The following is a 14,820-nucleotide window of genomic DNA, read 5'->3' as shown; positions in this document are numbered from 1 at the left end:
AATGGTTGTGGAATCTCAGAGTTCAGAGAGACGTGTAAGGTCTCTAGTCCAGCTCATAGCTGACTGTGAATACCCTTTACATCATCCTTATTTATCTGTTCCTTCCATTTTTGGGTACCTAGAATTGTGCCTCCCTCCACTTGAAAGAGGAGTTTCCTCACTTGGGATTTATCATCATTATTATAATAATTATTATTACCATCCCTGTTACCCTTTACTTGTTAGTGAGTTTTTCCTTGCCCCAAGTGTAAATTATCTTCTTTGCAATTTACCCTCATTTACTGTTCCTAGTTCCATCCTCTGGGACCAGATTCCACAGATACACCTTAGCCAAGGTCACATAGCTGGTAGAGAGTGACAGCTCTTACTCCCGAACTAGGGTTCTTTCCAATGTAATATATCATCTTTGGTAGTTTTCCTTTACCCTGTGATTTCCTCATTCTGCAGCGGAAAAGAGGATCCCAACCTATTTGTACCCTCCATGGTCATCTTAGTCTGGGAGGTTCTCACTTCCATTTAGGTGAGCATAACTCACCTAAAATTTCATGGAAGCTGGTGACTTTCATCCTGAGATTTAAGCTTTTTTTCCTTAAACTTTGGGCAGTCATCAAGCCATTTATTAAGTGCATATTATGTTGCAGGCACTATGCTTACTTTTAAAGTCAGGTATCAAGGGGAGGACAAAAGTATCTTTTTTTCAAGACTCTCTAGACAAGTCCCTGAGCCCAACTTCTGATGACAATGTCAGTAATAAACCTGCTGACTTTGTGCACAAACGTTGATTGCCTTGAGGTTCATGTCTGAAAATTCTCCTTGGTGTCCCTCATCTCTGTAAATGAGGAGATTGAAAAAATAATCATTTCCCTTTATAGGTTTTTGGTGTTAAGATTGGTTCCTATTGATAGAGTGTGTACAATAATGAATAACCTTTTATTCCAAATGTAGTTGCAAGGAATAGCTATTTAGGTGTGCAAAGTGGGCATAACCAGATGAAAGGCACACACTATAGGTAAGTGGTTATTAATTGTTAAACTTGGAAAGGCAAGACTGATTCTTCTTGGACCTATCAAAAGCTTGTTGTCATGGCTTCTTGTCTACTTTGATAAGGGCACTTAACCAACCAACCACATGGTAATTTGAAATAAGTCAGTAGCTTTCACTTTTCTGCTCTGCAAATGGCTCAACTGGAGTTAGCATTGTTGGGGTACAGGGTTAGGGTTCATCCTAAAAAAGTAACCCTTTACTACTGTATGATTTTATTACTGGTTGCATATCACTTTCTTATCTTTTCTGCTTTCAAATATTTTTCATTTGAAAATGAATTGCAACTGTGTGTTGTGGCTCACCCCTGCAATCCCTGCTAAGGCGAGCAGGCCAAGACTGGTGGATACCCTTGCATTTGGGCAAATTGACTGGGTGTCTACCCTGTGTTTGCCACCATGATGGTGTGTCCTTGAGAGCAGGAGGATCAAACCAGCTCAGGTCAGAGATGAGAGAAGCCAAAATTCTGTGCTGGTCAGCAGGAGGGGGATCAGGCCTCTAAGTGGCTGGTGAATCCGTAACCGCTCTGCAGAAAATAAGGAAACCCAATCTCAAAGCATTACAAGAGAGTAAAATGCATTTGGTGTTGCTGATGGCTTTCAAGCTCTTTTCCACCAGAAGACTGAAGTCTCAGCCAGCTCTCAGGTTGTGTTTGTTTTGCTGGTCCTGAAAAGGAAGCTTTTGTTCACCTCTCCATAATAAGGAGAACACGTTTTCTTCAGGTCCTTTCCAAAAAAGAAAAGAGTAGATTGGGTAAAGTTTGCCCTCATTTTTTTCTGGAAAGAGCCCATTTCTCTGTAATATGAGGACTGTAATGTGCAGATTCCCAGACAGAAGTCACTCCTTCACAACTTCAGTAATGCTCCCTCATCCCCTACCCCTCCCAGTTTATCTCAATGTCTTCTTCAGCTCCTTGAGAAAGGAAACCAGATTATTGTGCCTAGGCACAGAATTAAACAGTGGAGAGTTTAGCAGGTGTCCTACAGCTTTAGCTGTACCATAGCTAAATTCATCAACTTTATTAGGGACAGCTATGTGCAAGGCACTGTATTGATGATTGGAAGATAGGAAGACCAGTCAAATGGACCCTGCCCTCAAGGAGGAAACTGGGTGACATAGTGGATAGGGCATTAGTCTTGGAATGAGGAGGAGCTGTTCTTATCTCACCCTCTCCCACTCCGCATATTTAATAATTGTGTGATTGTAGACAAGTTACTCTCTACCTCTGTCTCCTTATCTGTGAAATGGGGCTAATAAAGCTGTTACAGCCTCACAGGATTTGTTGTAACGATCAAATGAGATAATGAATGTTCAACACTTAGCAAACCTTTACAGGTCATACCAACATCTGAAAAGCTGAAGGCTCCTTATCCATATATAGGACTACAGTGTGGCCCTCCCATCCACTGCAGTCTACAATTGTTAATTCCCCTAAAGAGATTTAATGGTGTTAGAGGTGTGTGGTGCCTTCTCTAGGGAAAAAAGCCTGGAGGTGCTTTCGAATATCTTTTTTCTTTTTCCCCCTAATTCTCATTCTCTTCTCCAAGTTTTAGAGAACAGCTGGTGGCTTGAAGGACCTTTTCTGCCATGTTTTTCCATTCAGAGGAGTCAAGGTGAAGGTTAGGGATTCTCTGGTGCCCCCAGTAAGAAAGGTATATCTAACCAAGTACCCTTGTATGCTGAAACAGTGAGGGGAAGGGAGCCACCAGATGTGAACATGGTCTTCCTTTTATCCCTCCTCTTCAGCTTGTTCCTGCCCCCTGCTTTCACATCTGTCCTTAATCATAGCTTTTATGTGTAGCCTTCTTAAGGTAGGTCACGTCTCTTGTAGCATCCTGGCCCATGTGTACCATGATACTACAATTTTCCTATTTATATAATCTGGAAAGGGAAAGGCCAACCTTCTACAAAAGTTCCAGTTGCATTTGTTGAAGCCGACCATTGTGCTCTAACATATGTCAGGCATGACCTTTCTGGACCATGTGTTCTAGGTTTTTTTTTTTTCTACAAGGCCAATGTTCTTATACTTCCAGAGCTCTTAGGGCCTCAGCACACTGCTTTGTATTTAATAGATACTTATTACATACTTGTTGAATGAATGAGCAAATGTTAAAAACTAGATTTGATTTTTCCCATTGTTAGAGTTCTCCTTCTTTACCAAAACACTATGATCTGGAGGAACATTCTGAGATATGGAAGATGAATCTGGTCCCCTCAGCCTAAGTTCAGAAATGAGAAAAAAGGGAATGTCTTTGTCTCCTATCCTGTTATCTGGTTCCCACCATAGGTTTCCCTCATTCGCCTATTTGGGACAGCTAATGTATTTCTGTTCCTGAAAAGATGTCATTTACTTGAAACCCCATAGACTTGAAAGTGTGTTTCAGATGCCTGCCCATCCTCAGTATAAGAAGAGTGTTAGTGGTACATGCATCTACATAATCCTTTGCCTGGATGTGGGTGGAAAAACCGGGCAGCTGATGCTAGTGATAATTACTTTCCATTTCACTCTGACTCAGGGACTTAATATTGCCTCTTTAGAATTGGCGAAAGAAGGTCATGGGGCACAGAGCATCTTATGCAAGACTTCAGCTCCCTTACAGAGGCATTAGAACACAATGCATTTACATTCCAAAAAGTTGCAAATAAATAAAAACCACAGTTAGATTTGTGAGCTCTTGGAGAGCAGAGAGCACATCTTTTCCTTCGACACCCAGTAGAGTGAATTTTCAGGAGATACTTGTGTGGTTGATTGTGTCCTGTGTCTAAGGCTCAGTAGTTTGCATATGTGATTTAATATCCAGTTTGCCCTGATTCATTGTTACAGGTAGTTATTTGTAAGGTAGAAAAATGAATAAGATAAAATGAAGTAATTTTTTTGTGGTTGATGTTCAAATTACATTTGGGGGGAGGATCTTAAGAATATTCTGTGGATGTAGTCAGCTACTCCAATATACTTTTTTCCTGAATGAAGAAAACTTTCATAATTATGTGTGGTCAGGAGACATCAAACATAAATTAGTATTAGCAGCAGCAGCAATAGTAGTAGTAACAGTAGTAATTGTAGTAGTAATAACTGTTTTTCTAATAATCTAATAATAGTACCTTTTAAATCTGAACAGATTGTCTTACGAGTAATATTTTTTTTCTTTTGTCTGCTTGTACCTGGTGACCTTGATGTCCCAGATTCAGAGCATCTCTAATGAGTCTCGATGCTCTATCAGAAGGAAGAGCCGCTCTAGTCCACAGTCCATTGGGCAGGATGTACAGGCCCTGCTGCCTGATGACAGTCAAGAGGAAGAGGTAGTTTAAAGTTGTGCTGGTTATACATCCTATTCCAGTCCCAACACTTAAAGTGCCATAGCTGTGCATCCTGGATTATGGTGATTTAAGTGTTAATGTATTTTTTCAAAACCAGGTTCAAAGTATCCATTCTGTTCAGAGAATTTAACAATCTCAGAATCTGAAATTTTTCTTAAAGTTAGTTGTCTTTATTTACTATTCAGGGTGGTCTTAACCATTTTCTTGTTAAACTGCAAGAGGGTATATTTAATTCAGATACCTATCTTTTGTGAACTCTTCTAATTGTACAGACTGATTGTTTATAGACTGGTATTTTTCCTTATCATCTCTTGAAATTCTGTCTAGATTGTGCCTTGGGATCTTTTATAATTAAAAAAAAAATCTTCATAGGCTCATAAATCCATCTCTGGAAAGGAACCTGAGGAGTCTTCCACAATCCTCTAATTTTTACAGATGTGGAAACTGAGGAACAGAGAAGCTGAATAATATCCAGTATAACCCATATCTTCTGTCTTTCAGATCAGTCTCTCTCATTCCACTGCCCCACACACATTTTTTATGTTTTAAAGGTATTACACTATTGTATTACAAATGAAACCATTTGTTATTGAATCCCCAGCATTTTATTTGGACATAGATAATGTAGCACTCTCCTTTTCAAAGTGCCTCCACATGTATTTGCTTACTTGATTCTTCCACAACCTTGTGAAATACATCAGACTTTATTTTCTGAGATAAGGAAATTGAAACAGAGAAATTGAGTGAGTTTCAAAGGTCACCCAGCAAGTCAGTGATAAAAATCAGTTAGATTAGAATGCATCTTTTAGAATTGCCTCTCCATTCTACATTCTTCCTAGTGTCCTTGCTGTTCCCTCTAGGAGTTCATAAGTAGGAGTCACATTATGTACATTTACTTCAAGCTTCTTAGACTAAAACTTTCAAGACAGTGAAAAATGTCATACAATATTTTTTTCAGAGCTCCTTTATTACGCAATGCTTTGTCACTGATGAATCAAGATTCCTTCCAAATAGAAAGGAACTCTGCTGTAGATAATATAAAAATTATTTCCATTCAACTTTGGAATGCAGTCTGTGTTTTTATTTGAATATGATGGTGTCTAATTTGGGAGTTTATGCCAAACAAAACAGGTCCACCCACTCATTGGACTTCTTGTTTTCCTATACTTCTTGGGACTAGAAAGAATTATATCTTCAACAGATCTTTTAAACAAAAGCACTCTTCAGTTGTGCTTTCAGCTTTATGTACCTTTGTTGGGAAGAGGGCGGGCAGGGTTGCTAATTGGCTGTGTTGGTTTAAAATGAAGATTAACTTCTTTCCTACCAGCTTTCACAAATAATTTGGATATAATATTTTTTTTTTTACTAGAGAAGTGGTGATGGATGGTTTTGGAAAAAAAATAGGACTTAGATGATTTGATTTACTTCCCTTCTTTGGCTCCATAATCTTATTCTTGTGGACACTTTTTCCACCAGTATAGAACTAAAGCAAGCTAAGCTTTCTCATCATATGCAGTAGACCATGTCTTTGCAAAAATCCAACATCAAAGTTCTCCATGGAACTTCCTTCCAATGCTCTGGCCATTTGTGGATTCTCATGTAGGTTGTTTGTGTCTTTTCATCCACTTTGTGACTGACCCATCTTTGCCAGTCACATATCCCTGATGATGTTTGTCCCCATGCTAGCTGCCCTTGTATGTAGCAGGCTATTGCCTACTTATGCCCACCCCACATCATTCCTTTGCCCTTGAATCACCTGCAAGTTTGAGTCTCCTGAGATCATGATGTACCATGAATCACCGTGTTACATGTCAAACCAGAAGACTGGTGTAAGAGAGAAACTTGACATCATTTTGAAGCAGGAAGTACTATAAAACTTTGGTTAAAAAAAAAAAAGATCTGGATTTCTGCTTTTGCCTTGGTCATTTCTTAGGTCTCTGCAAAAATAGAGTTCATTCTTTTGCCTTTAAATAGCATCTTAATGGGCAGCTGGATGGTTCAATGGATAGTAAGTCAGTAAGATCTGAGTGAGTTCAAATCCAGCCCCAGACACTTGTATGACCCTGGCAAATCACTGTTATTTGCCTCAGTTCCTCATCTGTAAAATGAGCTGGAGAAGGAAATGGCAAAACCACTCCAGTATCTTTGCCGAGAAAACCACAAATAGGGTCACCCCATTTTTCAGATACAACTGTAGCAACTGAACAACAAAAAGCATCTTAATAATAATAATAATGATAACAACAACAACATACACTTCAATCTGAAGTCACCTCATTGACCCTCCTTCCTCACTCCCAAGTTCACCCAGGTAGTTTAATTAAAAAAAAAAAATCTGTCTTTCAGCTTCTGTTGATGTTTTGTCTGCTTTATCATGATGAAAGGATGAAATGAGCCACTTTACCTTCAATTACCAATTAAATTATGTGATAAAATATGGCACTTTAAGTGTTTTTCCTGTACAAACAGAAATATGCCCATCTGTATAGCACTGTGACTATTTTGTTCTCTTCCCACCTGATGCAGATATAATTTCTTGATTTCATTTGGAACAGTCATATGAAATCAAAAGCTTTAATTATAACTGCTGAAAGTTTTTTTTCTTCTCTTCTGTGCCATTTACCATTTATTTGCTAGATCTTATGTGTCAAGTTGCTGCTGAATGGAAAATACTTTTAATCATTATTTCTGCTGTAGCTTTTTTATGGGGCTGTGATTTGAATTGGGTTTGAATTGCTTGGAATTTATTTTCCATTGCATTTCAGTGTAATGTATTTTCAGAAATACCTTAACGTTTTAACTACCCTTGATGAGTATGATCTCTTCTGATTCAGCTGTATGTGTTTTAAAACAGCCACAGACTTCTGACCACTATTGTGGTCAGAAATCAGAGGAATTTATATCAGTATTTATAGTAATGAAGAATTGTGGAATTCCCCCATAATACTTCTGGAGAGAAGCACAATCAATTTGGCATTTGACACTATATTAATAAGATAAAACAAGTTTTATGTGAAGTTAATGTTATGTTGCAAGGTGTCCCAAAAATCTTTGTATGCAGTAAGACTTTTGGGACAGATATTCTATATAGAAATTAACTGTAAAGCTAGACCCACACAACCCACTCACCAGAGCAGGCTGAATGCAATTCACTGAATTACACAGCTGTGGCTCCCTCCAGGAGGAGAATTCCAGCTTCTTTGCCTTGTAAATGGTGTTCCTTCATTTTAAAATAATTGTGAGCCAGCAGCTGTGCTACAAGATTATCAAGCTATGGAGACTAGCCTGCGCCGTCCTAAAGTAAGAAAATAAAATTTGTAACAGTCAATAGGGTTTTTAATGTAAAAATGAACCAGCCTGCTTGCTGACTTCTAGAGTATTCTTAATAGAAGAGTACTATCCTGGGGGTACAGATTGGCCTTACTCTTAACATCTCTCTTCTCCTCTCCCAGTTTCTCGCCCCACCCACTACCCCCCACTTTCCACCCCTTTTACTCTTGCTATCAGTTACAGATCTAGGAATTTTGAGAAAGAGAAAAGCAGCAAAATTGATTAGAGGGAGCTAGGAAAATCTTGGCTTAATAGCTATGTTGACCTCTCACTGATAGGGAAATTCTCTTATGACCCTTAAATTTCTGTGTTAAAGAAAAGATGCTACCTGTGTTATTAAGAATGAATTTTCTTATCTGGGAATAGTTTTTTTGTTGTTGTTGTTTTGCTTTTTTGGAGGGCAATTGGGGTTAGGTGACTTGCCCGAGGTCACATGGCTAGTGTTTATGTTAATTGTCTGAAGCTGAATTTGAACTCACGCCCTCATGACTCCAGGGCCGGTGCTCTGCACTGCACCACCTAGCCGCCCCACTGGGAATGGTCTTTAGGATTGAAATCACAGGTCTAAGTCCCTATCCTTTCCTATCTTACCAAGTTTCCTTTAAAAGATTTCAGCAAGAAAAACTTTGGGGGAAATAGCATAGAGTTGTTAGTCATTCATGTCTTTGCTGGATTAATTTAATCAGCTTGCTTCCAAATGAACCAACTTAATTTTATCCTATTTCTTGTAGGAGGCCTATCTATAGTATCGTTGAACTAGTATTTAAATAGTGGTCTGATTTGTTTACTATCATGCCTGGATTTTTAGTTGAAGTTTAAAAATGAAGGCAACCACTGAAAACGTGAATAATTTCCTTGAGAGGAAAGACATTACAAATCCAACTCGTTTTCATAAATTTAAGGCCTCTCAGAAACAAATGGGGGATGGGGACAGAACTGTAGGAATCCAAAAAAAGTGAGTGATTTGAAATTTGGCATTTCTTTTTGTTGTTGCTGTTGTTTGGTGTTTGATAGAGAAGGGAATGGGGGAGGATTACATCCAAATTCTTTGGCTGATAGAGCAGGCTTTGAAATTAGTGCTAGCCTAGCCCCATTTCCAAACACCACCAAGGTTCCTGCTCTCACTCATTGCCAGCTTTAGACTTTGGTTGTTGGCACAGTGTTTGCTGCAAGCTGTGGACAGTTCGATCTCACATCGTAGATGGAATATCCTATTCCAAACCCTTCTAAATCTTTTTCAAGCCATAATCAAAATTAATGCATTTAAGAACCCACTCAGTAATTAAATGTAATAATATTTAGCTTTTCACTTTCAAAGCCTTTTGTAAGCATTAATTAATCCCTATAAAATCCCTCCAAGGGGTCAGGCAAATGTTTTGTTTCATGCCTGTTTTGTAGAAAGGGAAACTAAGGTAGATGGGGGGGGTGATAGGAGGGGAGGGAAGGGAGGCAAGAAAAGAAAGGCTCTCTATCAAAGCTCAGTCTTCCAATGCCTATGAAAAGGAAGAAGCTTCCTGTTTTCATACTTAATTTTACCTTGATTTGCCTTGTTAGATTGCATTAAAAAATTTTTATTTTTAATGCTATTCAAGGCACACAATATTGTGTGTGTTGTTTTATCTGTTGTGTGTTTGTGTTTTGGTAGAGCATTGTGCTCTCCCTCTAACCCCTTGCTATCCCAGCTGTTCTTGATGTATCTATAACAAGACTGTCTTTTATCAATAGATAATGTGGTATGACGAGGTCCTAGGAATGGCCCATCTCCCCCATGGATCCTCACCCCACCCCCAAAAATGGTACAGTGAAAGGCACAATTTTGGATAAAACCATTTGTGTTTTCACGTATCCTCTGAAGTCAAGTATTCTTAAGGGTTTTTTTGACTGTTAGCCATCCTGAAGTGATTGAGTCTATAATGTTAATCAAGTTATTATGGATAGAGTAAATTTTAATTGGTGTGAGGATAGTATTTTAGAGCTGGGCACTGCCTGCAGACTGGTAAGGGATGAATGGGAGGGCCTTGATAATTAGAGAATGACATCAAGACCCATGCCATCTGTTTGGAAGAAAGGAGGGAAAGGAGAGAGAGGAGCAATGAAAATTAAGGGGGGAGCATTCTGAAGACTAGGGCCTCTTGCCTTCACAGTCTTGCCTATAGATCTAATCCAGGCCTTGATCCATCTTTGGGGTCAAGCTGTTTTCAACCATTATTCTTTAGTTTTATAGAACTGTTGATCCTCCTTTGATTTGTGCAAATATTCCACAAATGCTGAACTTTGTGTTAATCTCTCCTCTTGTACCATTTCCCTCCTACTCCCCCCTCCCCCCACCCCCAGGCTCAATTAATACACGACAGAAACACTGCAGCGGTGGCCAGGACGAAAGCAGCAGCTACACCGGAGAAGGTTCAGATGACCTGGACTAAGGAAAAACTAGTCTCTGAAAAGCATAAAAGCAAAGACACAAATGTAGCTGGGTTCCGAGACATTTTCACTTTGAAACCGTGAGTAAATGTGTTGACCTTTTGGGGTAAAAGCCCTACTTTGTTTAGCAAAAATGACATAAAAAGAAATATGAGATACCATTTGACTATTGGTAGTCAGCTAGTACTGAAAATCGTAGTGAGCCTAGAGAAAGTTAATTTTGGTCTTAGGAACTGGATTAAACAATACTCCTTATTATATCTAATAAACATTAAGTGCCTACTATGTGTCAAGCACTGGGCTAAGTTGTTCTCTATAAATGATGGGAAGCAAAGAATCATGTATCTACTTATTTTCTTTTCCCTGCACTTCTGATTTTGCAGGAAGTCCTGAAAGATATGAAGGGATCTGCTGTTTTCCCTTCTAATACAACCAGAGCAAGTCAGAGAAATACATGCTAGCCGCAAATAAGGCTTAATAATTTCTCATTATTGCTTGCTGGTCCGTTACCCTCCCAAACCATTATTCTTCATTTTGTATGCAGGTAACCTCATGTCTAGAAAAGTAGAAACTTTTGGTTATGTGGAATTACCATTAAATTGCCTTTTTGACCTCTCATTCCTTCGTGATGGACTGGGATCTGAAACAATGAAAAGTAAATAAGTTTACAAGAAAGGGAGTAATTTTCTTGTGGGTCTCCAGTGGGTGTACCAGAACTGGTTTCCTGCTCACCCCAGCACTTTCAGATGTCTAAATGCCATTTAGATTAAATCCCATCACTCTGTGAGGATGTAGTATTATCAACAGGAAAAATATTCAGGGTGATCCTATCAAAAGGAAGCACTTTATTGTCCAAAAAAAAAGGGGGGGGAGTGGCAAGGGGCACAGAACTTTGCCCTAGCAGTAAGAATTATTCCCCTCAGTAAGGTAAGCCATTTTTTCTAAAGAAAGTGTTTCACTTACTTGCCCTGAGTCCCCACAGGCTTGAGCCCCAGGGAATTGTTTTGAAAATGTACTGTGTTTGTTCCTGAAGTAACAATGTTTTATATATTTGTTTTCTTTCCATGTAGAGAATGGGGAAATCTGTAAGTTACATTTGATTTATTTTAGGTTGTTTCCTGATTTTCTAGTGTTTTACATTGCATGTCTCCTTCCTCAAAAGCCCCTTCCATGAGTTTTAGTGTATACCTGACCCCTGTGTTGAAGCATGTGAATGTGATTGGCATAATGTCTCCTGCAAGTTTGGGCTTTTGATGTTTTGCTTTTCTCCCACCTCTAAAGTTATTCATTTTTAATAATCATATATAAATTCATCATCTGGATAAACCACCGCAACCTATGGAAAATTGCAAAACTTTTGTTAAAGGTTTGGTCCCCAGGTGGTTTTCCTATATGAGGGGCAGAAGGATGTTTTTCTAAATCATTGCTGTAGATCCCAACTTCAGGTGTGCTAAGCCTGCCTAGGGCGAGGAAAGAAGCAGTTGATTTGAAGTTATTTTATGATCCACTCAGCCATGTATGTTACCAAGAATAGGAAGACAGCCCTTTTGAAATGGATAAATCAGATGATTTATAAAATGGTACTATAAAAACTTATCCCAGATTTTTCAGTATATGAAAAGTGAGTCAGGCTGAGGAAACCATGGGACTATGGTAAAATTCTTGAAGAATTTTCACCTGTGACACACATGCCTTATGTCTTCACTCCTTTTCTTTCCATACTTTGTGGAATGGTAAATGGGTTCACTACTAGCCTTCCCTGGGAGAAAATTTTCCTTCATGAAAACAGTCGCCCTGCTTCTACTTAAGCCTTTCTCTTTGCTTGTTGTTTTTAATATTGAGATCTTTTGTTTTTGTATCACCTTCCTTTCCTGACCCTGTCCCCTACAAACTAGAGAACAAATGTAAGCAAACCTAATGAGAGCTGAGTCTGACAGTATATACATTTACTCCTCGTCCCCCACTTCTGCAGAGAAAGGAGAAAGAGGTGCATTTTCTCATCTCTTCTTGACTAGGCTTGATTAATAATCATACAGCATTTAGGTTTGTTGTTCTTCCTTTGACTTCTATAGCTGTTATTCTGTTTATTGTTGTTTACTTAGAATCATCTCGAAAGTTTTCTCATGCTTCTTCTATCCATTATTTCTCAAAGCACAATAATATTCCATTCTCCTAGTAACGTTTGTTTAGCCATTTCCCAACTATAATAGGTCCTATTTCTTGACCTCCTTGCTCCCCTAATTTTTTGTTTTGGTTACAATTGAAGGCAGCACATTACCTGAAAAGGTGTCCATAGCATTTTCTGTATTACTTTCTCCTTTCAGTACACTCTAAGGTTAAGATTTAATATTACCAATTAACAACTCTGCCAACTACTTAGAAATGGCATACCCTTCCTAATGGCATATCCTTTCTAAAATGTGCCAACACCAATATTTAAATAAAATCCCTTGACCCATCAGAAAAGCTTTTTTTTTTTCCTCCTGAAATCTTGTATCTCTGGAGGGGAAAGTTTTGGCATTCTCTCCATGGGCCATCTAATGATCTCAGAATATCAAGGATGTTGATGCTTGTTGATTTTATAAATTAGCTACATTTCAATGAAGCAACTTTAATTTGAAACCACTTTTACTTCAAAATAATCCAAATCAAGTTGAGTTTTTTTTTAATGAGCAATTTAATATATTTATATCAAAGTCTGTTCATTTTAAATATCTCTCACGATGGTCTGAATATTTTGGAAATAATATGTTCTTACTATGTAATTTGTCAAAAATCTCTTTCTATTTTGTCTTGCTTTTGACTGATATGTTGAGTAATATAGATTTTTTGGGGGGGTGGTAGGTTATTGCTGCAGGCCATTAGAAATCCTCAGCCGTCTAGCTAATGGGGAAAAAGTTTGTGGACTTGAGTAAAGTCAAAGTCAATGTTACAAACAAGTTTGAGTATGCTTTCACCTTGATAACTTCTGTAAATCGGCAGAATATGACCCAAGTGATTGACAATGAAAGAAAATTATTTCTGCCATCTATATCTCCTGCTGGCTGTGAAAAAACAAATATGGCTGGCAAATTTATGGCATTTATCCCTCAGTTCAATGGGAGATAAATAATTGTGTATGGTGTGAGCTGATTCCCCCTTCGCTTTGTTCTGTTTTCTCCACTGTATAAATATATTTTTAAAAATAATTCTATACAAAATTTTCTGTAATTATGTTTACTAAAGAGAAAATTGGAATTTAAAAATGAGATTGTAAACACAGTCAAGACTATGATCCTTCATTCATTCATTTCAGCAAACTTATTTGTTCCATCTAATTATGGTCATTCCACCTTTCCCGATACTATTAATAGTCAACAAGCATTTTTAAAGCATCTATAATGGGAGTACAAAGAAGGGCCCTCAAGGAGACCAGAATCTATTCGGGGAGAGACAGCACATAAACAGCTATCTACAAACAAGATCTATGTGGGATAAATGAGAGATAATTTAAAAAAAGGATTGAGCTTTGAAGGTTGTTGGGAAAGGCTTTTTATATCAGCTGGAACTTGAAGGAAGCCTAGAGATGAAGGTGAAGAGGGAGAGAATTCCAGGTAAGGGGAATATCCAATGAAAATATCCAGAGTAGTCAGGAGATGGCGTTTTGAGGGATAACAAGGAAGCTTTCAATATGTGGGGAGGGGGAATAAGGTTTTAAAGGACTTTGAATGTCAGAGGACTTTATGTTTCATCTTGTTGGCAGTAGGGAGCCACTGGAATTGATTGAATTAAGGTGATGAAATGGTTAGACCTGCACTTTTAGACGATCAATTTAACAGCTACATGGAGGATGAACTAGAGTGGGGAAGGTCTTGAGGCAAGCCAGGAGGCAGTTTTAATAGTCTTGAGTGTAGAGATGATGAAGGCTTACACCAGGATGGCGGCTGTGTCTAATGAAGGTAAAATTGATGGGCTTGGCAACAGATTGGGGGTAAGGGGAGTGAGAAGTCATATGACTCCTAGGTTATAAGTCTGGGTGCCTGGGACAGTGGTGGCATGCCCAACAGTAGGAAGGAAATTAGCAAGGTGGGAAGGTTTAGGGGAAAAATAAGTTGTTTTGGATATGGACATCTAGTTAGAGATATCCAAACTGGAGATGACAATCTTGATGATAGTAGGAGAGAATTAGGTAAGTAGATATTGGAGTTACCAACATGAGATCACTAAGCAAATGGTAATCAAAAAAGAGAAGAGGATCGAGGACAGATCCTTAGATGAATTACAGTTAATGGATGGGACTTGGATGAAGATCTGGTGAAGGGGTAATCCAACAGGTAAGAAGAGATGCAAGAGAATAGCCTCATTTAAAACCTAGAGAGAAGCGAATATTAGTGAGAGGAGAGTGATGGACGATGTCAGAATCTGAAGAGAAGCCAAGAAGGGTAAAAAATGAGAAAAGTCCATTGGCATTGAGGAGATCATTGGTAAGTTAAGAGATAACAGTCTCAGGTGAATTAGGAGGTTAGAAGGAAGACCAAAGAGATTGAGCAAAAGGAAGTATTCAGGCAGCCTTCTCAAGGAGAGTTTAGCCACAAAAGGAGGAGAGATGTATAACCTATAACTAGTGGTGATGGATGGATCAAGTGAGGGTTTTTTGGGAATGGAGTTGTTGGCAGCAGAGAGCCAGCCAATAGATGGGGAAAGGCTGATGAGTGATATAAAAGGGATGGT

The 14,820-nt window shown here is 38.6% G+C and overlaps 1 protein-coding gene across 2 annotated transcripts in view; it reads left to right on the top strand.

Annotated features, from left to right (window-relative positions):
* The window catches only part of SLC12A7 (solute carrier family 12 member 7), a 301,892-nt gene that overhangs the window by 273,608 nt on the left and 13,464 nt on the right, over nt 1-14,820 (top strand). For both annotated transcript variants that reach the window (XM_069076354.1, XM_069076364.1), the window contains exon 22: nt 10,024-10,190. In XM_069076354.1, the coding sequence (XP_068932455.1) occupies nt 10,024-10,190 (167 nt within the window). The remainder of the gene's footprint in view (nt 1-10,023; nt 10,191-14,820) is intronic.

Source organism: Petaurus breviceps, unplaced genomic scaffold (assembly GCF_028583685.1).
Source record: "Petaurus breviceps papuanus isolate PSGF00001 unplaced genomic scaffold, PetGlider_PUasm1.0 151, whole genome shotgun sequence".
NCBI classification, from domain to species: Eukaryota; Metazoa; Chordata; class Mammalia; order Diprotodontia; family Petauridae; genus Petaurus; species Petaurus breviceps.
The sequence above is the reverse complement of the archived record's forward strand: the minus strand, read 5'-3'. Positions and strand labels throughout refer to the sequence as shown.